Source organism: Lissotriton helveticus, chromosome 2_1 (assembly GCF_964261635.1).
Source record: "Lissotriton helveticus chromosome 2_1, aLisHel1.1, whole genome shotgun sequence".
Lineage (NCBI taxonomy): Eukaryota > Metazoa > Chordata > Amphibia > Caudata > Salamandridae > Lissotriton > Lissotriton helveticus.
In genome coordinates this window covers 1,746,464,613-1,746,489,086 of record NC_136059.1, presented here as the reverse complement: position 1 = coordinate 1,746,489,086, position 24,474 = coordinate 1,746,464,613, and the positions used below count along the sequence as shown (strand labels likewise).

The 24,474-nt window shown below is 45.1% G+C and overlaps 1 protein-coding gene across 6 annotated transcripts in view; it reads left to right on the top strand.

The window, feature by feature from the left end:
- Positions 1 to 18,891, top strand: part of ELAVL2 (ELAV like RNA binding protein 2) — a 657,021-nt gene extending 638,130 nt beyond the window's left edge. For 4 of the 6 annotated variants that reach the window (XM_078676701.1, XM_078676702.1, XM_078676700.1 and 1 more), the window contains one exon: positions 16,235 to 18,891. In XM_078676701.1, coding sequence (XP_078532827.1) covers positions 16,235 to 16,565 — 331 coding nt within the window. In that variant the 3' untranslated portion in view covers positions 16,566 to 18,891. The remainder of the gene's footprint in view (positions 1 to 16,234) is intronic. The other 2 variants (XM_078676704.1, XM_078676703.1) reach the window with 1 other exon arrangement.
- The last annotated feature ends 5,583 nt before the right edge of the window (positions 18,892 to 24,474 follow it).

The window sequence follows — 24,474 nt, the reverse complement described above, 5'->3', positions numbered from 1 at the left end:
AGCACACCAAACACAACAAAACATAGCATAGCATAACAAAACAAAACATAGGATAGCAAACAAAACATAGGATAGCAAAATATAGCATAGCAACAGCATCACTCAGCACCACCACAGCATCACTCAGGGGCACCACAACATCACTATGCGCTACCACAGATTCACTGAACGCCACAGCATCACTCATTCGCCATCACATCACTCAGCGCCACCACAGCATCATTATGTGCATCCATTCAACAACAACTGGTTCAAATATGTTCTCTCAATGTTACAAGCTTTATTACAAATATAACAAAAAGATGCTAATTAATCACTTCTGTTCTTGGATTTTCCTCACAATAAAATATACTGAACATAATCTTCACAAAAGTTATTTCCAAAACTTTTAAGCTATTGCCATTAGAAATTACAATAACTTTTATTTAAGTATTAATTATTTAAAAAAATTAAAAGCCATTGTTATTTGTAATATCAATACATGTAAGTCACGTAAATACAACACATATTGCATCACAAATGCTATAGGTGTCTCATTTCCAAAAATTATAACTATTGGCATTGTAAATGACAAAGCTATTAATTTCACTATTTTCAAAAACAAAACATAAATAAAATATTTGTCATTTACCCTACCAATAGCTCAAACTTTCCTAATGCGAGACCTATTGCATTGCAAATGCTTGTTTCTGACTTCAGCCCCTAAGTTTAGGCTCTTATGTTTACATCCAAACATGTACATCTTTTCAAATGTCGTGTGTTTGATATTTATTTTTAGATTATAACTTTATATGAATTTTTCTGTGTACCTTACTTAATTAGGTTTCTCCGATAATCTATAGTGTGCTGTATCTGAAATAAGCATGTTTATGTTGAAAGACCATCTGCTTTGTGATTAAGTTGACCACCGCAGAGTATAGTTTAGTGAATATAATTTTTTTTCTCTTTTAATGAATGCTTTTGGAAGAGAATTAGCTTAAACAATCAGCAAAAATTGGTAATAATCCATATACGGCAACTTTATTACCCAAAGCTCATGCATTTTTAAATGAAAATGAGAATTTGTAATTTTAATTGAATTTTTTGGTGTATGGAATTGTGTTTTAATTATGTATTTTATGTGGAATTCTTCGGAATTCTAAACCATAAATTGAATTAAGTAAATCTGCGATTGACCAGGGTTTTGGCCCCTGGCCTAGATCGGGCACGGACAGGCTTGCCTAAGGCGCACCTTTGGCCCGCTGTGCCTCCGCTTCGCCTCAGCTTCAGCGTGGCTATTGAGCTATTCCCTTCCGCCCACCAACTAATCAGCTCTGCGTTGCAGCATCTGTTCTCCCACTGAGCACTAGACCACGTTAGCAGAGTGTAAGTGCTGAGACCTGGGAGGGTGCTATCGGCGAGGAACAGGTCAATTTTTTAACGAGTGCAATACAATTTTTAAAAAAAATGCAATTAAATTTTTTAAAGCAGTTTCAAATTCAACACAGGTTCGTTAGCAGGGTAACCTTAAAACCAGTTAAATGCTTAAAACAATGTTTCCAGAGGCCAACTGTTTTCATGCCATGAGGACCGCCTTGTGAGCTTTGGCGTGTCTTCCCTTCTATATTATCCCTCCATCAGCGTCACCATCTCCACCTCAGGTAGATTCCAGAGGATTTGGAGGATTCCCTATTCTTTTAGAAAGAGCAGCCAGGCGTTTTGAACTTCCAATGCCATCTCACCAACAAGACTATTTCCTCTACGATTTCAAGGAACCTTTTAAGAAATCTGTCAGGTCTATGCCTATTATAGACTATATCTGAGATCGGAGCATTAAAATAATGAGAAACCCTGCTACAGTTCCTCCAGTCTTACCAAGTCTCGACAAAAATTACAAAGCTCCTGACAACGCTCCTGCCCGTCTTATAGGTCACCCCAGACCTGATTCTGTGATTACTCAGGCAGCACAACGCAGTTCAAAAAATCCATTGGCTCCACTGTCAGCACCCCCAGATAAGGAGGGTAGAAGGCTAGACAACATAGGAAAGTTTTTCTACCATGTCTGCGTTGACGGTTAGGGCATCCAATTCTTTAGCATTACTGGGACGCTACAACAGTTAAATGTGGTCAGACATTGCTCCTTACCTCAATGATCTCCCACAAGACATCAAGGAGGAGGCAAGGAGGGTATTACTGTAGGGCGAACGCTCCGCTTCAGGAATTATGGACTGCGCAATGGACATCACATCCACTGGTTTCCGTCAGCTAGCTAGAACTGCCGGTCCTAAGAAGCCAAGGATGGCTTAAGGCCACAACATTCAGGTTTCAAGTCCAGACCAAGATTCTTGATCTGCCTTATGATGGTCAATAGTTTTTTGGGAAGCACATCGATTAAGCCCTTCTGGGAATCAAAAAATATACTGATACGACCAAAGCCTTGGGTACCCTCCAGTATAGAAGAACCACTTTTCATGGTGCACAGGTAAAAGTCAATCTTCCTACAGAGGAGGTAACCAGCAGTATTCGTATCCTTCCTCTACCTCCTCTAGCCCGCAATACAGGATGCAGTTTGCCCAGAGACAACAGCCAGCGACTGCCTACAATAAATCTTCCTTTCGAGGAAAGGCTGGGCGACAAAAAGATTCTGCCCAATGTCAATGACATCTCTTCTGTCAGTTAAAATTTCTTCACCTCCCTCCAAAGTAGGGGGGAAAATATCCCATTACCTTCAAAATTGGAAACAAATCACAGCAGATTGCTGGATCCTACAACTAGTACAATTTGGCCATTGCCTAGAATTTATACAGCTACCCCTGCACAACTCCTCAACCTCTAGCTCACAAACATTTGCACCTTTTACAGTTGGAAATAACATCCATGTTCCAAAAGGGAGCAATAGAGTGGGTTCCTTCTCATCAAAAACAAAAAAATATATATTCCCATTTCTTTTTAGTGTGCAAGAAAGAAAAGAAATGGAGGCCAATTTTTAAATTTACGAAATCTAAACAAATTCCTGAAGAAACCATTATTCCGCATGCTCACCATTCAAGAATTCTTGCAGCTTCTCAATGCAAACGACTACATGGTATCCTTGGACCTCCAAGGTGTCGATTTCCATATACCTATCCATAAGAAGCACAAGAAGTTTCTAAGGCTTGCTGTGGCCGGCAGGCATTAACATTTATGAGTGTTACCTTTCGGACTCAAGTCGGCCCCACGCATTTTTACAAAATGCCTTGCTCCAGTAGTTGCATATCTCAGACATCATCATCACCAGGTTTTCCCTTATCTCGACGACTGGCTCGTCAAAGCACCCTCTCAATGCTACGAAGAAGTCTTCCAAAGCCTGTCTACGGCTTTTCAACAAATTGGGTCTCACATTAAATCCAGACAGGTCAGTCCTACAGCCAAGAAAGCCTTTCCATTCTCCTATACAAATCCCTTCTGGGAATAATGTGGGAATGCTGTCGTCTTGTATTCTTCTAATTCACTATCGCCGCATAAACAGGCGTCTTCTTCAAGAAGCTTTGAACGCTCAATGGATTCAGGTGGACGGATCGTTTGACAAAATAAGTGACTCCATCTTAGCCATCTATCTGAAGGCTTACCTTTCCTTCGACCAGATACTTCTCTGGAAGGTTGGGGAGCTTTCCTTCAGGAGCCTCAGATCATCGGGAAGTAGCCATCTTCCCAGCATAGTCTACACATAAACCTCTTGGAACTGAGGGCGGTCTTTCTAGCCCTTCAGGCTTTCCTTCCCAGGAAACAAGATTCATTTGTGCTCATCAGGATGGACAATGCACTATCTAAACAAACAAGAAGGAAATCGATCTCTCTTCCTCTCCCAAGAATCTCAACAAATTTGGAACTGGGCAATCAAACATGGAATCTAGTTGAGAGCGGAATACTTTCCGGGGAAGGACAATATAATAGCAGATTAGTTAAGCAGATAACGGACAACCTGCCATGAGTGGGCGTTGAACCAAGATACACTCAACATAATCTTCTCAGTGGGGCGAACCAACGTTGGACCTATTTGCCACAAAGGACAACGCCAAATGCCAACACTTCACAAGGTGGCATCCCCAACAGGGATCTCTGGAGAATGCGTTTTCAATAGCATGGTCCGGCGTATTTGCCTACGCTTTTCCAATGATTCCTCCTCTTCCCAGCTTTCTAAAAAATTTAAAAAAGCAGAACCTTGCAAACTAATCCTAATAGCTCCAACATGGCCTTGCCAACATTGGTACACGGAACTTCATCCCACCTGTCCTACTGCCTCCAATTCCTTTGAAACTGTTTCCCTCCCTTCTCACGATGAACGAGGGACAAGTTCAGCACCTGGATTCGGGCTCTCTGAGATTATCCGCTTGGCTCCTGAGTTCCAGGAATTTCGAGACCTAAACATTCCTCAAGAGTGCCGGGAGATTTTGTCTCGTGCGAGAGCAGACAGTACCAACAGACCTTATTCTTTCAAATGGAAAAGATTCTGTGTCTGGTGTGGGTCTACTAAAGTGCATCCCCTCAAATCCGCTCCGGAGGACATCTTGCCATATCTTCTCCATCTGGTGAATTCAGATCTCGCTCACGCTTCCATCAAAGTTCACTTGGCTGCAATCTCCAGTTTTCGAAGATATTCCAAAAGTGGTTCTTTGTGGTCAAATAGACTGATTAAACAGTTTCTCAAAGGTCTATTCAGAACTTTCCCTCTGTAAAGTCTCCACCTCCAAAATAGCAACTCAACATGGTACTTACTCAACTTATGAAATACCCATTTGAGCCGATACATAGAGCAGACTTAAAATTTCTCTCTTGGAAGACTGCACGTTTATTAGCCCTTGCATCCACAAGAAGAGTGGGTGATCTTCAGGCTTTCACAACACATGAACCATTTCTTCAATTCAGGAACGAACGACCGGGTGATCCTACGTACCAACCCGAAATTTATACCTAAAGTCCCATCGGACTTTCCCCTTAATGAACCGATTGTCTTAAAGACAGCTGAACAAGCTCTGCATTCTTTGGACTTGGAATGCTGCCTTAAATTTTTACCCAGACAAAACAAAATCCTTCCGCAAGTCTAACCAGCTCGTTGTGGCCTACAGCTTACCCAGGAAATCCTTTCCCCTTACAAAGCAGAGCATATCTAGATGGATCTCTAGTGCTATTCTCTTCTTACCTGGATAAGAAATGAGTTTCTTTCCTATAACTGCAGTTCTCCAGTATTGAGGAGTCTTTCATAGATTCACATGCTTGAATATTCCCAGTCGTCGAAATGGGAGTCCTACAATACAGAACATAGCAATAAGCAATAACATAACCATAGCATAGGTAATAAAAAAACGTAGAGTAGCATCGAAAAATAGAGCTTAATAGATAGGTCTTGTCACTTTATTAACATATCCAGGTCATTGTAAATAGTCCAAACTCCAGCCAATCAGGCATTAGCGCCCTTAGAATGTTCTTCTCAGAGGCTCAGGCTGTCCAATAGTCCAAACTCCAGCCAATCAGGCGTTAGCACCCTTAGAATGTTCTTCTCAGAGGCTCAGGCCGTCCAATTTTCTACCGCACGTCTTGTGAAGGGAGTGTCCCTGAGCTCTGCGCAGTTTTTTCCCTTTTGTCTTCAAAAAGGTCTATTTTGCCATGTCTACTAAGTAGTCCCTCTGCAGACCCTGTGGAACATGTGGAAAACAAAAACTTCATCCTGAGGATCCTCATAAAACGTGCATTTATTGCCTCTATCCTGAGCATCAGGTAAAGGATTGTAAATTTTGCAGGACTCTCTCAAAAGACCTTGAAAGACAGACAGGGGCGTCTCCTTCTGTGGCTACAGAAGTTAAAGACTATAGATAACCCCCTCTCCGATGTGGAAAGTGTGTCCTCTGTCCGGACTGCTTCATCTTTGAAGAGAGGCAGTGGGTCGGAGAAGGTTTCTCCTTAAGTTAAGGTGGTGAAGAAACATCATTTTAAGTCCACAGACCTGCCTTCATCTTCAAAAGGGGTGCTTCCAGCCCCTCAGTCTATCTTCATACTCTACGCCCCCGAGATCTGACTCTCAGGTGTCCAAGACTCTATCCGAGCAGTTATTACCTTAAAAAAACGGCTATTTTGTCCACGAGCGCGTCGTCGTCCCTCCGTCGACTATGACTTCTGTCCAGGCTTCTACTACGACGACTTCAACTAGTCTATGATGCCGGCCATGATCCTGTCGGTGACATCAACGTTGGTGTCTGTGAAGGTGAGGCCTCTGTCGTCTACGGTGCCTTTGACTTCAACAGCATCTACTAAACAGAAGCAGCATTCGTCGATGCACACTTCGTCAGCGAAAGGTTCAACTATGTCGACTGTGGCTTCGCCGGCAGTGGTTTCGTTGGCGGTGACTCTTCAGCAACATCTCTCGTCTACAACATTTGCGGCTGCATCCATGGATTTCGTTCCATTGAAGTCTAAGGTTCTCTCCTCAATGCCGACAGTCTTCTTTGGATACCTTGTTACTAACCCAATCAACTCCTCATCGCTCAGCAGAGCTGCTTTCTTCTGACGCTGGTGAGGGTGATTCGGAGGATGATGACCGGTTTCGGGCTGTTTGCAGTCCCTCTGAGCTTCTAATCAAATGCCAAGATTTTGATGACAGGACTATGAGGATTATTCAGAGCATGCCGGGTAACCAGCACCAGAACTTCCCATGGCCCAAATGCCCATGTCTCTTATTTCCAATCTCCAATTTATACTGGATTACTATTACCGTCGTTTTCCAACCTCAGTCCAGACCTCTCCTGAACCACAAACACCTCTTCCACCTCCACTCACTGCAGAGCTGCTTCCCCCAAAGTCTGCATCGGCGTCAAGGTTCCAAAGCCAGGACACGCCACATGTCATTGAAGATGAGGATGATGACAGTGAAGAGGGTGAGCTGGATGATAGATCCCCCCTCACTGAATGGGACAATTATCAGATTCAAACACCATCTGCCTCCGCTCCAACTCCTCCTGATTCTCCACCGGTGGACATCGGCGGATTCCATGTCCTTATGGAAAGAGCGGCAAAAAGATTTCACCTCCCTTGGTTACTAGAGATGAGGATTTTTTCTTGTATGACTTTGAAGATCAGCCACAGAAAGAAGTAGGCTCTATTCCAATCATAGATTCTATTTGGCAAGAGGGTCTCAAGATAATGCAGAACCCTAATTCCATTCCTGCTGTCCGGCCACGAAGTACAAGGCCCCTGCCAATTCACCTTCTTGTCCTATTGCACAGCCGAAACCTGATTCCATTATCACTCAGGCAGCACAACGTCGTGCCCAAAATCCTTTGTCTCCGCTATCGGGGCTCCTCCAGACCACGAGGGATGACGCCTTGATGCTATTGACAAAATGTTCTCAACTATGGCGGCAACTACAGTCCGAGCGGCCAATTCTTTGGCTATCCTTGGCCGTTAGGATCGACAAATGTGGTCGGACATTTCTTCCCTCGTAGATTTGATACCAGAACCTTCTAAGGCAAAAGCGCTGAAAATTCTTCAAGAAGGGGAAAGGATTTCCTCTGAGATTATTGATTGTGCTGTTGATGTATCTCTCACTGGCTTTCGTCTACTGGCAGGAGCGTCAGTCCTCCGGCGGCAGGGCTGGTTAAAAGCCACTTCTTTCCGTCCAGAGGTACAGTCGAAAATATTGGACATGCCTTATGACGGTGAATTACTGTTCGACCAACACATTGATGATGCCCTTCAGACAATCAAGAAGGACACAGACTCTGCTTGTGCCCTCGGCACTCTTCAATTTAAAAAGCAGCCCTTTCGGAGTGCGCGGGGTCGTGGCTCCTCCTCTTCCTTTCGGGGAGGTTCCAATCAGTACCAGCAGTACAACTCTTTTCAAAATCGACAACGTTACTTCTCCCAGAATCAATAGTTGTACAGACAATTGCCAGCTGCCTCTTACAAGCAGTACAGAGGAAAATCCTCTTATGAAGGCAGAGATTCATCCAGGAAACAATGACTTTTTCCATCTGCCACCCTCCTTACCTTCCACTCACACCAAGGTTGGAGGTCGAATCTCCCATTTCTACTCCAGATGGTCAGAAATTACTACAGATCGATGGGTTACAGATATTGTGCACAGGGGGCACACTTTAGAGTTTGTAAAAATCCTTCCCAATTCTCCGCCCAGAGGTCCTCATCCTGCCCATCTGAAGGAACTTTTGGGTCAACTCACAATCTTGTTGAGTAAAGGCGCTATCTAAGTGGTTCCGAAGCTACAAAGGGGCAGAGGTTTCTATTCAAGGTTCTTCCTTATACAGAAAGTCGGGAGAATGGCGCCCTATTCTGGACTTGCGCTCTCTAAACAAATACCTCAAAAAGCAAACCTTTCGAATGTTCTCTTCAGGAGGTGCTTCCTTTACTATTCCAGAACGAATACATGACCACACTGGACCTTCAACATGCCTATTTTCATGACCCAATTCTTCCCAGGCACAGAAAATTCCTCAGATTCAGAGTGGCTGGGAGAGATTTCAAATTCAAGGTCTTTCCATTTGGCCTCCGTTCTGCGCCCCTGGTGTTTACCAAGGTCCTGGCACTGGTGGCAGCCTAGCTTCGTCTACAAGCCGTACAGATATTTCCCTATCTCAATGACTGTCCTCTAAAGGCACAGTCTTTCGAACTGGCATCCCATCACACTCTACTTTGCAGGTCCCTCTTCCAGTCTCTGGGCCTTACTTTCAACCTCAAAGTCTCAATTTGTTCCCGCTCAACTCAGGACATTCTTGGGGGCCATAATAGACACCACAGTGGCAAAAGCCTTTGTGTCCCTCGAAAGGCGTCAATGACTTTGCAACCTAGCAAACTCCCTCCGGTCAGAAAGTCTGTTTCCGTTTGGCAGGTGAAATCTTTGCTGGGGATGTTGTCCTCTTGCATTCCCCTAAGCCCTCACTGCTGCCTGAAAATGAGACCGATCCAGGAGGAACTCGACAAGCAATGGACTCAAGTGTCTTAAACATAGTAGCCGTTCTTTCAAGATACAATTTCAGACATCTCTCGACATTTAATGAAGGTAATGCCTTTTCCGCTGCTGTTTTAGGATTAGGGAAAAAAGTCTTTCAAATGACCGGCTCATTAAGATGGAAATCAGATGGCACTTTAGGGATAAAGGCTGGATTGGTGCGGAGCAAAACAGTCTTTGGTGAATTGCAAAAAAGGCGATTTTGTAGTAAACGCCTGAATGTCACTGACTCAACGAGAATAAGTGAGAGCCAACAGCAGCGAAGTCTTCCAAGAAAAGAATTTGAGATCGACCTTATGGATTGGCTCAAATGGGGCTTTCATGAGTTGTCAATACAATGTTTAAATGCCAAGGAGCGACGAATTGGGGAACATCACTGTTGAATTACTCTGGAGGAGTAAAGCGAGGTGTTGCCATCCTGCTAAAATCTTGAAATTGCCGCCAGAAAACTTTACGGGTAGCATGCGAAATGCCTGATTTTGCTAGATGTAAAAAGAAAGACAAACGTTGGTCTGGTATTGAATGAGTGGGGTGTATGTTAGCAGTTTCACACCAAAGACGGAACCATTTCCATTTGAGTTTGTAGGTTTTCACAGTGGAGGCTAAACGAATATATGCCGGATCGGGATGACACACCTGTCCCTGATCCATTGTAAGAAGATCCGGAATTGGGCGGATCAGAATCGGGTCGCACTGCGACAGGAGCAGGAGTTTCGTAAACCAGATTTGTTGAGGCAACCTGGGAACTATTAGAAAAATGTGGCAAGGCTCCCTCATTTTCCGAAGCACCTTGGGGACCAGAGGAATCGGCGGAAAAGCATAGGCATATATTTTTGACCAGTTCATAAAAAAAGCATTCCAGCACAACTCCGGTTGTGGAAGCAAACTTGCGTAGAATGTGCATTTGCCGTTCAGATTGGTTACGAACAGATCCAGATTAGGGGGGGCCCCATAACCGAAAGATATGATAGTGTGGGTTGATGAAATTCCCACTTGCGGTTGGATGAGGTTGACCTGCTCAGAGTCCGCTAGAATGTTGGATGTTCATGGATGAACATGTCAGAGTGATTTGATGCTGATTGCCCAATCCCTGATTTGTTGAGCCTGAAGGAATAGCAAAATAGACCTTGTGCCCCCTTGTTTGTTTATATAGTGCATGCATGTTGTGTTGTTATTATTATTATTATTATTATTATGCGTTCTTATATAGCGCTCGATTACCCGGAGGCATCTCGGCGCTTGCCTTGGGAACCCGTCCTGGCTTTTTTCCCTGTGAGATACCCGTACTGGGCATCCCCAAGGTGAAAGCCAGGCATCCCGCCGCAGGGGGGCCGTAGTGGAGATTAAGCAAGCTAATGCCCAGAGCTGCAGAGTGTGAACCCGTGATTCGAGTAGGCACCGAAACGAGAATTATCGAGTCCGTGGATATTTGGGCTCAAGACCCTGCCGCGTCGGGAATTGAACCCTGGTCCCGGGTCTGACCTCTGCTTCAGGGTCAGCCTCCTCTAACCAGTGAGCCACACTTCGCCACCTCTTGTCTGTCCGGATCAACACCAAAGCTCTCTGAATGATGGTGCAAAAAGCCTTTAGCGCCAGAAATATGGCCAATGACTCCAGAAGGTTGATGTGCCAGTTCCTTTGGCGGGTATCCCACCTTCGTTTGACTGAGGCCCTGAAGATGCGCACCCCACCCTTCGAGGGACGCGTCTGATGTGAGTTTGAAACGTGGGGTGTCCACCAGAAATGGAAAGCCTGCCGATTCATTTGTTTCGAGGGTCCACCATGACAGAGCTGTTTTCATCTGGGAGGTGACCTTGACCATATCGTTGAAGGATCCTGAATGATCAACTTTTTGTAGCCAACAGATGGATACTAAAGGAGCATCCAGTCAGCAAACAGACGATTGCACGCTGGATATCTACTGCAATTGCTTTTTGCCATCAGCAAGCTGGGAGACCACTTGCTGCAACTGTACGAGCGCATTCTACCAGTACAGTTTCCTCTTCTACTGAGCGGTTTGCTGGTGTACCTCTACAGCACACCTGCAGAGCAGCAACATGGTCCAGCAGACATACCTTTACCAAGCACTACTGTCTAGAAGCTACTGACAACGCTGATACAGCTGTTGGGCAAGCGGCCCTACGGAATCTCTTTAAATAAGGTGAGCCTCTGTTGCCTCCCTCCTCGTGTATACAAGGTAACCGTTTTTTCTATGCTGGTGTTTTGTTGATCGTTCTGTGTTTTACGATTATTTATGGTTTACCTTGCATAGTTTTGGTATCACTGCGAACTACTCTTATTCAAGCATGTGAATCTATGAAAGACAACTCGATACTGGAGAAGAACAAAAGTTACTTACCTGTAAACTGTGGTTCTCCAGTATTGGTGCCTTTCATAGATTCACATGCGACCCACCCTCCTCCCCTCAGAGGCTCCCCTCTCCTACTTGACTCTTATGTCACTCTTGTGCTATGAAAATCTGAGGGCCTGAGCCTCTGAGGAGAACATTCTAGAGGTAGCTAACGCCCAATTGGCTGGGGTTTGGACTATCTACAATGACCTGGATATGTTAATAAAGTGACAAGTCTTTATATCCATTAAGCTCTGTTTCAATGCTACTCTATGTTTTTTTCTTACCTATACTATGGTTATGATATTGCTATATTATGTACAGTGGGACTCCCACTTCGACTACGGGGAATATTCAAGCATGTGAATCTATGAAAAGACACCTATACTGGAGAACCACAGTTTACAGGTAAGTAACTTTTGTTCTTTTGTGACTTAGCGGTATTTATTGAAGTGGTTTTCCGTTGGTGTTTATGAAATCGTGGCATAAAGTGCTCTGTATATATTTTTTTCCAAATTTGAGTTGAAAAATAAGGCCACTATTTTCACACTTGACTGGCACATCAAAATGGCAGATAACTCATTGTTTACTCCATTATGCTAACTTTTCTTTACCATATCAATGTAGTCTTAAATACTGCAGCCCTTTAGTAGCCATTTAGCTTGTAAAGTTGACAGTACACTTAATATCTGAAAGAAACAGGTTAGTGTTAGATTCCTTACCTTAGAATATCCCCAGGCATCAGACTGGATCCGGAAAGTTTTCGTCCGCAGTACCCTTGCGCGTCGGTAGGCGTTGTCTGCGGCTCCACGTCCGATGTCTGTGTCGTGATCGCTGGGATGGCATCATCGGAGTACTTGCACGCCGCCCTCGCATGCTGACATCAATTCTTCTCTTTTCCACGCCAGCAAGCGCAGATCCGGGAAAAGCAGTTACCCAAGTGATTTTTGACTAACTTTTTGGCCTATTTTTGGCTATTCTTTTTGAGTCGATATCGACACCTGGTGCCGGTAGGGAATCCCAGATTCAAGCCGTGCGACGCCTGTCACCGCCTGATGTCGGTGACCGCCCCCCACCGCCGTTGTCTCTACTGCCTTGGGGTCGACCACGACGACAAGTCGTGCCCAGACTGCCGGGCCTTAACCTCGAAAGCTAGGCAGGAGCGGTCCCATAAGCTGCTCGAGATCCGGCAGTCGGTTCCGCGCTGCTCGAGGTCCCGGTCGAGGAGGAAGTCGAGGGACCGGTCGCGGAAGTAGAGTCACCACCACTTGTCGGGCTCGAAGTCCTCCGGTAAGTCGAGGAAGAAGACGTCAAAGAGGCGTCATCGCTCTTCTGACTCCCCTCGCCGGTCGCACGACGCGGCTGACTGTTCGGGTGACACCACCCGCGCGGCTCCGTCGGAGCCGCGGGCGCCGCATCTGGTCCCATACCGTCCGGTCCCTTGACTGCATGCAACTCCGGAGGAGATCTGTGACTTCCTAGTGGCCGTGCGGACTCACTTCCCTCCGTTCAGGCCTGCCGGCGAGCCTTCGGGCCCCGCAGACCCGACTCCGGGCCTAAGCGGGCTGGCGGTTTCGGCGATGTCGTCGACTTTGGTCCCGATGCCGCAGGGCCCAGGGGGATCCAGCCCTTACGACTCCGGCGCCGACCCCATTGGTGTCACTCCTGGCGCCGTCTTCGAACGTCGCCGCTCGGCGGAGTATGTCACGCATCGGTGGGTGAGCAATTCACCTATGACCCGGCTCTGTCACTTTTGCCCGTTTATCAGGACACGGATGAAGGGGAGGACTGGGAGGGGTCTGAGGACCCTCTGGCACAACAGTGCCAGTTAAGTCAGGACTGGGCAGATGAGTTGGGGGGGAGGCCAGTGGTCTGGCACATTGCCTGACGCTGGATTCATCTCTCCTCCCTCCGTGGCTACGGAGGAGAGTGCCACTTATGGTGTGGTGTTGCGCAGGGCAGCCAAGGCCTTGGCTCTTGAGCTCCCTGCGGTGGCCGTGAGGACGAATCTCCTCACCGAGGTGCTTCAGCCGCCAGTAAGCTCTTCGGAGCCTATGCTGCCGTTTAATGAAGCCCGCATGGACGTTCTGATGGGCACCTGGTCCAAGCCCTCCACAGTGCCCCCTGTGGATCGGAACGTGGCCCAACCCCACCACCTGGCTCCAGGCGACCCCCACTTTCTGCCCGTTCACCCCACCCCTGAGACCCTGGTGATCCAGGCCTCTACATCCCAGACCGCATTCCCGACCGCTCCTCCAGATGGGAATCCAAAAGGTTTGATCAGTTTGGAAAGAAACTGTTCTCCTCATTGAGTTTTGGGTTGCGGTCTATCAACACCGCTTGTCTTTTGGGCCTTTACACCCACTCCTTGTGGGATACAGTTGCGGACGTGCTGCCCCAGTGTCCGGAGGAGACCCAGGCACAGCTCTCCCAGGCACTTGCCGAGGGGCGGGATGCAGCACACTACTCAATCAGATGTGGACTTGATACCACGGACTCGCTAGGCAGAGCGATTTCCACAATGGTGGCCATCCGTCGCCACGCCTGGCTGAGGTCTGCCAATTTCTCGTGGGATGTCCAGGCCACGCTCATGGACATGCCCTTTGATGGCCGTCGCCTTTTTAGCGACAAAGCAGACAGTGCGCTTGAGCGTTTCAAGGACTCCAGGGCTACGGCCAAGTCCTTGGGCCTGTCGGGCCAGTGCCAGCAGACTTCTGCTTTTCGCCCCTTTCGTGGCCAAGGAAGGGGCGCCCCCACACGTTCGTACAGCCACAGGCCGCAGAACCAGCCTCAACGTGTTCGCGGACGTGGTAACTGCTGTGGCGGTGACCGGGGAAAATGGCAAGGTCATTCCACATGCAAACCTTCAGCATCTGCCTCAAAGCCTTCCTAGTCCGAACTTTCAGGCCCATTCGACACCAGTGGGGGGCAGGGTCCGCCATCACCTCCTCCACTGGCGTTCCATCACGTCAGACAGGTGGGTGCTGCAAATTGTCCGTAGGGGCTACTCCCTTCCCTCGAAGGCGACCCCTCCAGCCATGCCACCGCAGTACCACCGCATGTTGGGGGATCACTTGCAACTTCTGCAGGAGGAAGTTAATGCCCTCTTGGCCAAGGGGGCCATCGAGCCCACTCCTGGGCCAGAAGTAGGACGTGGTTGCTACTCCCACTACTTTCTGGTACCCAAGAAGGGCAAAGGAGGCCTACGTCCTATCTTGGACCTCCGGCGCGTCAACGGCTTCCTCTGTATGGAGAAGCTCAAGATGCTGACTTTGGCTCGGGTCTTGGCTGCCTTAGACCCTGGAGACTGGATGGTAGCGTTGGACTTGCAGGATGCGTATTTCCACATACCTGTCCTGCCGGCCCACCGGCGCTACCTGTGGTTAACGGTAGGCCACCAGCACTTTCAGTTGAGCTGCGACCATCGCCATCACTTTCGTGAACACCTGAGGGGCACTGGTGAGGCCAAAGGGGAGCACAGTAAACTGAAAGTGCTGGTGGCCTACCGTTAACCACAGGTAGCGCCGGTGGGCCGGCAGGACAGGTCATCGAGATCAGTCTTCCCCCTATCTCGATGACTGGTTGTTGAAGGTGAGCTCGCCCCAGACAGTCGTTTCCCACCTCCAGACTACGGCCGACCACCTGCACTCGCTGGGGTTCTCCATCAACGTGCCAAAGTCACACCTATGCCCCTCTCAGAAGCTCCTTTTCATCAGAGCGGTTCTGGACTCTGCGCAGATCCCCCGATTCGTCTGCCTCTTCAGGAGGACCTACTGTCACAGCAGCAGGGGATGGTCCTCCATCCGAACCTGTCCAGTCTCCACCTACATTCGTAGAGATTGAGCGGCGGCAGTTAAGGCCATTTGACTGGCCTCCTGAAGTCTGAGACGTGATTCTGGCAGCCAGGCAGCCCTCCACAAAAACGGTATACGCCGGCAGGTGGAACACATTTTTGGCTATGTACAGAACTGACGTCAGCGCGGAGGGTGGCATCTAAGTATGCCGACAACGTCATCCCAGCGATCACGACGGACGCGGAGCCGCAGATGACTCTTACCGACGCGCAAGGGTACTGTGACGAAAACTTTCTGGATCCAGTCTGACGCCTGAGGATATTCTAAGGTAAGGAATCTAACACAAACTACTGTTTCTTACAGATATATTGTTACCGAAGGTAAGTAACTTCTGCGATAATGCCTGCTTATTTCAAATGTTTTTTCGGGAACCATTCAGTTCAAATATAAACCTCCTCCAGCCAAGCTAATAGGCAAAAATGTGAAGGATAATCTTTTATATCCTACTAATGAAAGACTAAATGGAGCTGGTAAACGTTATGTGCACCTTAATCAACAGGAGCCTATGCTAATGTATCTTTTCTATGGAACTACTGTTCCTTTGACGTCTCATGTTTACAGGACTCCCAAGTACATCTGTAAAATAAGCAGCTACGGTGAAGCTACATAAAATATTGTCACTGGCTCTAACTGCCCGTTTCGATTTTACTGTTTTCATAATGCACAAAATCCTGGCAGGCCCAGCCTTTAGCTTTATTCAGGGGGAAAAAAACATATATCCTCCTCTGTGAGTTGTCCCTCAACTCCTTAGCCTATGCCTGCATCGCTGTGTCAAAGAATGTAGATTAATCGTTGAAGCTCCCCCAGTGTCCCGGTTGATATTCGGATCTTTAACTACTAACTCTTAGCAGTTTATAGTAATACTTCCTGACCTAAATTATTCCTCCTTTCTAAAATGTTTAAATTCCTTTACTGATCCAAGGCTTGATGTTAATACTGTATAAGCATATAATTGATAATGCCTAGACAGGTTTTTCCAAATTGCAGAGTACATTATTACCAAAAGGTTTCATGTTCAACATTGCTTTTATGCTTACATTGTCTTTGTTTGCTTAGTAGGTTCTCTCCGATGACCATTGATGGCATGACGAGTTTGGCTGGCATTAACATCCCTGGGCATGCAGGAACGGGATGGTGCATTTTTGTATACAACTTGGCACCTGATGCAGACGAGAGCATCCTGTGGCAGATGTTTGGACCGTTTGGAGCAGTCACCAATGTGAAGGTCATTAGAGACTTTAACACCAACAAATGCAAAGGATTTGGATTTGTGACGATGACAAACTACGATGAGGCAGCCATGGCTATTGCCAGCCTTAATGGATACCGCTTGGGGGACCGGGTATTGCAAGTCTCCTTTAAAACAAGCAAAACGCACAAAGCCTAATGGTTTCTCCTCAGTCTATTTGTATACAGTATAAAAACTATTGAACAAAGGCCCAATTAAGAGAAACTTTATACATATTTGAATGCCTTTGTAATTCAGTGTTGAGATGGAGAGGGGTCAAATAATTATTTAGCATCCTAAGAGTATGTGAGATTTTTTTATTACTAGTATTTGAATTAAAACTACTTCAAAAGCTTTTTTTCTTTGAACTATGGACAAATGGCAGGGGTTCCGCCTGCCACTTAAGTCGATTACCTTCTTTTGAGAAGGTGAACCTTTTAAAATGTTTCTGCTACACACCTTTTGTGTTTTCATAATTGCCTTGAACTTGTGAGTAAATATTGAGGCTTTGTATTGTAATTCTTCAGTTTGTGTATGCATCTTATTTTTCCTGAGTTCAAATGTTTTTGTTATTATGCATTGCTGTAACATATGTAAGAACCAGTTTGTTTTGGAGTTTACATTTATTTATATTGTTATATCTATATTTGTTTTATAATTGTAAGTTGGGAGGTGAATATAGAATTGCGTTGTTAGAATACTGGAGAAATTTTCATAAAGCAGTAGTACCTTACCAAAGAGAGAACCTCTTTGATGTGGGTTTAAACAAAAAAACATCTATTTTTATAAAAAAGAAAAAGAAAAAAATTTGAAGATACTTTTTACTGATCCTGGAACAAATATTTTCACTTGAATACTTTGAGAAATCTACTTCATATAACGCCTTGTGAGCTTTTAAAACTTGCTGGGAAATTTCCAAAATGGTTGGCTTTCGAGGGAGTTCCGATTTTGAAAATGCTTTTGAGATCTTTGTATGGAAGTAGAATCAGTGGGCACCGTTGGTTCCATTTGTGCAATCATCAGTGAAGTGTCGGATTGTTCTGGTTATTATGTGATGACCAGCTCACATTAATTTGTGATTTTGGAATAAAATTATAAAATATAAAACAATATGAAATAAGAGCAGGCAAGCAAATTAAATTACCAAGAGATGGGGGATAAAATCTGTTCTTCCTAAAGAATTCCCTTCAGATTGAGCTCATGGTGTTTAGTGATGTACTTGCAGTATTGTTTGAAGAATTGTTTTTGTGTTGAAGAAACAAATGAAGTTGCACACGTGAGTTTGCACTGTAGGGCCTGCCAAGCAGCGCCCGTGTTGGATATTTTGGAACGTATTTTGGAAGTTCCGTTCCAGGCAAACACCTGAGCTTTGTGTATTGTAAATATATCTTACATTTATTAAACTTTCAGCTATATTTTTTTCCTAACATGCTGAGTGATGTTTAAACTTTGAATGTTTCTTGTATTCATTTCTTTCTGATTTGTGAAGAGCATTAAGACTTTTGTTTTAGATGTCTGCTTATTTTTGCTGTCCTGAGGACTTGAATTACAGTGCATCAAGTTTGCAAATTGACTTTAATTATAGTTTAGTCTGTATATAGTCTACATTTAACTGTTATATTGATGCTACAATTTTCTTTGTGGGGAATAAAATATGATTTTTCAAAGTTCATTACATTTGTGTTTTCTTACAAAGCAAACACAAATACTTGTATGCTGTTGAAATTTAACTTTGTGATCCTTTGTTTACTATTGGGGAAATATAAATTTGTCTTTTTCATATCTAATGGCATTGTCAAATGCTTTCTTATTTGCATCCATCTTATAAATTAAAAACTTGGAAGGGTTTATTCCCGTCACTAGGGTGCACTGGCAACTATATTGTCCTATTGTAAAATCTAATATGTTCATATGCTTTTCATTAGAGCACATAATGGTCTTTGTGTAATTTAGTTGTATGTTGAACTTTGCCGATGTTTTGAGTTTTTCCTTTATTTTTCCAGTTTGTAGTATATACTTTAAATATAGTACAGTACTGATATTGTGGAAAGAACGTGATAAAGTGAGTTTTCATGCTACCCTCACTGACTGGGAAACCCAAAAAGTGGGAGGAGTAAAAATGCTTCATTTCTTTAGCAGTTAAAGTATATCCTAAAAGTTGGCATATCTTTTGGAAAAAAGATACACACTTTAATAATGCAAAATTGTCATACCTGGTGTAATATATTATGTTTTCTCTGCTGCTCTTGGCACTGCAATATAATGCATTGAGGTGGCATGCAAATTGAGGTTCACTTTACACTGTTGATCAGAGCACTTAAAATGTAAAGCGGTTATTTATTTAAAATTGTACAGTACAACTTTATTCACATTTGTTGGAATAGAATGTATCTTTTTGGGTATTTAAGAGACTGTACATGTTTTCTTTTGTGTTTTGGATCTTTTGTATTTTTTCATGTTCAGTACATCAATAAACAAAGTTGAAGGGAAATGTCTTGCATGGTTATTTAAGCATGCTTATTTCTTTACTTCGTTGTAGTACACAAATGAAGCTCCTATTTATTTGGCGAAGGAATTTACATTTTTGATCCGGCATGCCATCTGTGTCCAACCTTTAGTCTGACCCCTTTACTTTGCCTAACATTTACTCCTGCTGTTACATAGACTGCACCTTTACCTTGTCTCCATTTTCTTAGTTGTATCATTGCTTTGCCAATTGTATCTGGAAAGTACTTTCAAGGTAGCTAATATTTAGTACTGGATCGTTTGGAATGTGGACACTTTTGTCTCCAGATGGCACTGCGGTTATGCTGCCACCAACATTGCTGGGCTCCACGTGCCTAGCTCTTAGGGCCAGGTCTTTGAGGCTCCTCTGGGACATTTTTCTATCTTCTGCCACCATGGCCAGTTTCGCTCGTCAAGGCTCTCAGCATCTGCCTTCCTCTTATTTGCTTCCAACTTGAGCTTGACCATTTGCAGCCTAAACTCTTTCAGCCTTCCTGTCTGCTAGCTCCTCTGAGGAACAACCTTGTGAATACAAACTGCTCTCCGGTCTGGTAGGGAGTTCTAATGCAAGGGTTGTCATCCACATCACCTGTGTGCTGCATTTCAGGATCTGCACTCGGGTCCTCTCCTTGCTGTTCCATATTATTGTTCCTTTCCATTGCTGTAGCTAGTGACTTCTGGACATTTGCACAGACCGGCCTTCAGTGTCTTTTGGAGCTCCAGTTTTCTGGTGTTGCTCTTGAGTGGAAGTTTTCTCTCTTTGCTGAACTCCTTGACCTCCGCCACAGAGGGGGCATCCATTTTGCAAGCTCAAACTCCATCCTTGTAAGTAAACGTTTTATGCACAAGAGTGAATGAGAAGAAAGTTGGAAAAGCAAGAAGGCCAATTAAGGATTATTATTTTTTACTCGTACTCGAAATGGTTCCAAATTATTTATCTGGAATTATTAGAGTAACACAGACACTATATGGCACTGCCTAACACGAGTCCTAAACTCACACTTTCCACAAATATTGTCCATTGAGTTACTGGTTGTGGGGGGTGAACCCCTTCTTCAGCAGCAGTCCTAATTTCTGTTTGGGTGAAACACAAGCACACACCAGATAAACCTGTGCTTAACCGTCTGGTAGCTTAGCATGAAAGAAGTCGGGTTTAATTTAGAAGCAATATTTAAAGTATTTATGCTGCACTTTAAACAGTAATAAAGTGAAAACTCAACATACGAAAAATCCTACACCAATTCATAAAAATAGAGCAAAATGTAAATAATGATTCAAGACCAAAATAACAAAGGTCCAATCAGTAGAACCAGAGAGATGCAATTTTAAAGATTTCAGGTAAGTAAAGAGTCTAAAAGCACAATGCACCATTCACAGTTATCTGGTATTGCGAGGTCGGGCAATTGTCATAAGTTGAGGCCGACCACAATGATGCAACTGCTGGCTTCAGGGACCGGGTTAGTTCTGCTAAAAGTTACCTTCAAAGTCCAGTGCGAAGAGTTCTGTTCTTGGTGGACGGGGCCCAGAGGAGCAGGGAGTGTTGTGGATGGCGTCACTGTAGTCTGAAGATCCTGTTGGGTGTTGCTGATGGTCATTGCTGTAGCATCTCATTGGTGGTCACTCAGAGCTGTTGCTTCTGTAGCACAAAGTGTAGATCTCGCACTGCCGTTCACTGTGGCATGAAGAGTTGAAGAAGGAGAGAGAACACACTTAAGCACTGATTAGCAGTCTTGTCATCTTATGTATATTCTGCATTCTACTGGCTCCCTCTAGGGTACCTTCTGACCTCAAGGATCTGAGGAGTCCTCCAGTCAGACTACTGTTGGCATAACCATCGTTTACTTAGACTGTGCCTCTTGACCCCGTTGTGGGGCCCGCCCTGGCTTTCGTGCTTACTCCTCTCCTGATTACTCACCTGGTGCCGTGATCCTCATTGGATACCCAATTGTCAACGCTGCCACTTGCGGAAGAGCAGATTATCCTTTCAGATTTTGAATCCACCTAGACAGAAGTCATGCCCAGTACAGCCTCAGACAACCCATACAGCTCCATTCAGACTCTGTTGGGACATTGCCCTTGAAACACATTTTTTTGGATCCAGAACTCCATGATGGAGATTGACTATGCCCAACTTTGAGGATGAACATCCGTTTTTCGAATTCCAACACGCCAATTAACTATTTACACCCCCTGGTACTGGACTGAACTCTCCACCGAGCCCTTCCACTCGGGAGTCAGCATGTTTTGCTGTGTTTGAGGAAGGCTGCAGAAGTACTTGACAGCCACTGCCATTAGTAGAGTTAAAAACAAATGTTCTCAAAGGCAGCCTGGGCAGACTTATTCAGTCACTCCTCCATTTCACCGAAGCTCTGACAGATATCTTAGAGGGTACTTAGTCCAAACCTAGATCTTCGTTGACAGTGAATAGGTAGATTTTTCCCATCTTTATTCTTCCAGCATCCTACTCCAGAGTGTCTTTTGGTGCAAGCTTTCACAAGCAGGTTGAACCTCAATTCTTTCCCTACTGCGTACCCAGACAGGGAGTCCGAGCACATGGAGGCTTGTGGAAAGAGAATGTTCTCAGCTGTCAGCCTAGCACTCAGATCAGTCAACTCCAGTTACCGCTTATGCTATACTCACAAGCAATATGGGACATGGTAACCAAAATCTTGGCCAGACCCTGATGAGCTTAGAGCTAATTTGTCTCACATCATACAAGATAGACAAGACTGTGCGAAATAAGTCATTAGATTAAGGCTGTATCCCTCTGTCCCCCCCCCCCGCGCCATTGTTTTGTCCACTCTTTTTCATTTACCACCTACTCCACAGTGACCACTTGTCCATTCTACAAAGGAAACTCAAGGTCTTTTGGACAAGGGAACAAATGATAGGGTACCAGAATCAAAAATTGGGACTGGTTGCTGCTCATGTTATTTTCTGGTGCCAAAGGAGAACTGAGGACTTTGTCCTATTCTAGACCTTCGCATTCTGACCTTTATGAAAAAGAACAAGTTAAAGATGCTCAACCTGGCCCAAGTTCTGCCTGCCCTATATCTAGGTGACTGCATGGTGGCGTTGGGTTTATAGGACGCCTATTTCCGTATTCCTCTCCTGCAGTCCCTCAGACACTACCAAGTGGGACATGAGCATTTTCGGTTCTGTGCTTTTCTTCAGCCTCAACCATGCACGTAGGTGTTGACAAAAGTTGGGGTTGCTGCACATCTTCAGAGGTTGGGAATAAGAATCATCCCATACCTCTGAGTGCTTTTTGAAGGTGGGCTTGCTTGAGCCATGGACAACTTGAGCAAATCTGGCATCTTCAGGGTTTTCGATCATCGTAACAAAGTCACACAGACTCCTTTGTAGAGGGTTCCCCTTCATCTGATCCATTGTTGTTAAGGTGCTGTTTTGAGCCGTTCTTCCACCTCATCTCGGGGACATTGGGGACTCTTGACATCCTGCTAATAGACCATCCCACGTGGCACATTGCAGTGGGATCTGAAGTATGTGGGATCAGCACCAAGGGAGCCTTTTCGATTCCATCCAATAAATTTACACTGGTGGATGCTAGCCTGCATTTGGTCCAGTGGCAGACCGCTCTTCCTACCAGCTGCGGGTGATTTGCTTTCCACTTAAAGCCTTTCTCCTATCCATCAAAGGGGTACAGGTGCCTTTCCTCAAGAACAACTTTACTGCCATGTGGTACTGCAACAGAGTGGGGTCCCTCCCTTTCCTTTCCCAACTTCTGAATATCAGAAATGACTTGCTCCAAGTCATCTTGGTGGGCCCAACTAGGCTAGCAAAGTGAGAGACCTGGAATTTTTGGCCTTGAGCGTCTGTCCTCGAATCCAGCTGCTGCTTCAGGGCGATCTTATATCATACGAATAGGGCAGAGTCCTACATCTCCATGCATGGAGACTAAACAGCAACAGTTAACTTCTTTGGATCTCTTTTGTGAGGTAGTAGTTGTCATTTTGTCTGCTAGGTGCCCATCTTCCAAAGAAGTCTATGCTGGAAAATGTTTGTTGCTTGGAGTACTTCTCAGCATATGCGATATTTAAAAGTGCAATTATCCAATGTGTGGTGGTGGTTCTGCCTCTTATCTCCGCATAGACTTGTGACTGCTGTCAAAGGTAATTTGTCACCCCTTTCAGCTTTTATGCGGTTACTGGATCAATCATTGTTATGCCACAATGGGACCTTAATTTGGACCCAACATTCTTGATGTGCACCCTATTTGAGCCGATGCATAGGTGTTCTCCATCTCCTAACTAAAGACAGTTGTTCTCATAGGGATAATGTCAGCTTGTTGTGCAAGTGTGTTGAAGCCTTTCTGTTGAGCAACCAAATACCTCCTTCATCCCAGAAAAACTGGTGCCCCAAACTAGGGCCTCATTCCTATCAAAAGTTGACACTATTTCTTGTTGGACAGTCCTATCACCCATCCAGAGCTCTTTCCTCTACCTCATCCATCCAAGTAGGACGTCAGACGGCATTGTTTCTCTCAGAAGAGCCTTAAGTTTCTATTTTGAGCATAACCGAGAACGCCAGGTGGATTCTTCGTAGGGCTCTCTGGAGCAAACAAGGACAAAGCATACAGAAATGAAAGATCTGTTTATGGTTAGTTCTCTGAATAAAAATCTGCTCCTCACTGACCAAGAAACAAACTCCAAAATGCGTGAGTACACATTACACCAAGGCCAAGACTGTTACAATGGTATTGTCTTGTGGAGTGCCTATCTTGTATAGGTCCGGCTTCTACATGTGTCATTACGTATGTTGAGGAAGCAGATCCTCCGAAAGCAATTCCCATGCCAGGTACTCATTGAAGTCTTACAGTAACTCCGATAAGAAATCTATGGTAACTATGGTGACGGATAATGTTCTCTCAATATGATGAAGGTCATTGGTATGAAGAGCTTCAGGGTGCCAGTAGGCTTGACACCTCAAATGATACTAGCCTTGTATCCCCCAAATCACTTATTTTTCTGTCATGATGCAAAAAGCAGCTGAGGCGTTGAACCTACAATTGCCAACCATTCATCAATCAGGATTTATAAAGCATGGCTATAGTCACTCGATAGGGTATCCAGGTGCTTGCAGGTTCCCAGAGGCTTATTCGAGCAGACTGATCTTGAGGGCCATTCAGAACTCTGGAAGTGTGGTGATGGTCATGAGTTGTATGGGAGGCTGTTCCATGTCTTTGCTGCTATGTGGGAGAAGGAGCGTCATCCACATCTTCTTCAGTATATGCAGAGCGTATGTATAAGTGAGGGAGGTGGAGCATAGTCATCTAAACAATTGGTGGAAACTCATGCAATTGGTAAAGTAGGTGTTTTGTTGGTTGTGTAGAGCCTTGTGTGCATGGGTCAGCAGCTTGAATTGGCATCTTTTGTGTATAGATAGCCAGTGGAGTTGCCTGAGGTGGGGTGTGATATGGGTTAGGCGGGCAAGGCTGGGAAGTCTGGCTGCGACATTCTGTATTGTCTGAAGTCTCTGTAGAGTCTATGTGGAGGGCGTTGCTGTAGTCCAGTTGGCTGATTATGAGCCTGTCACAGTGCAT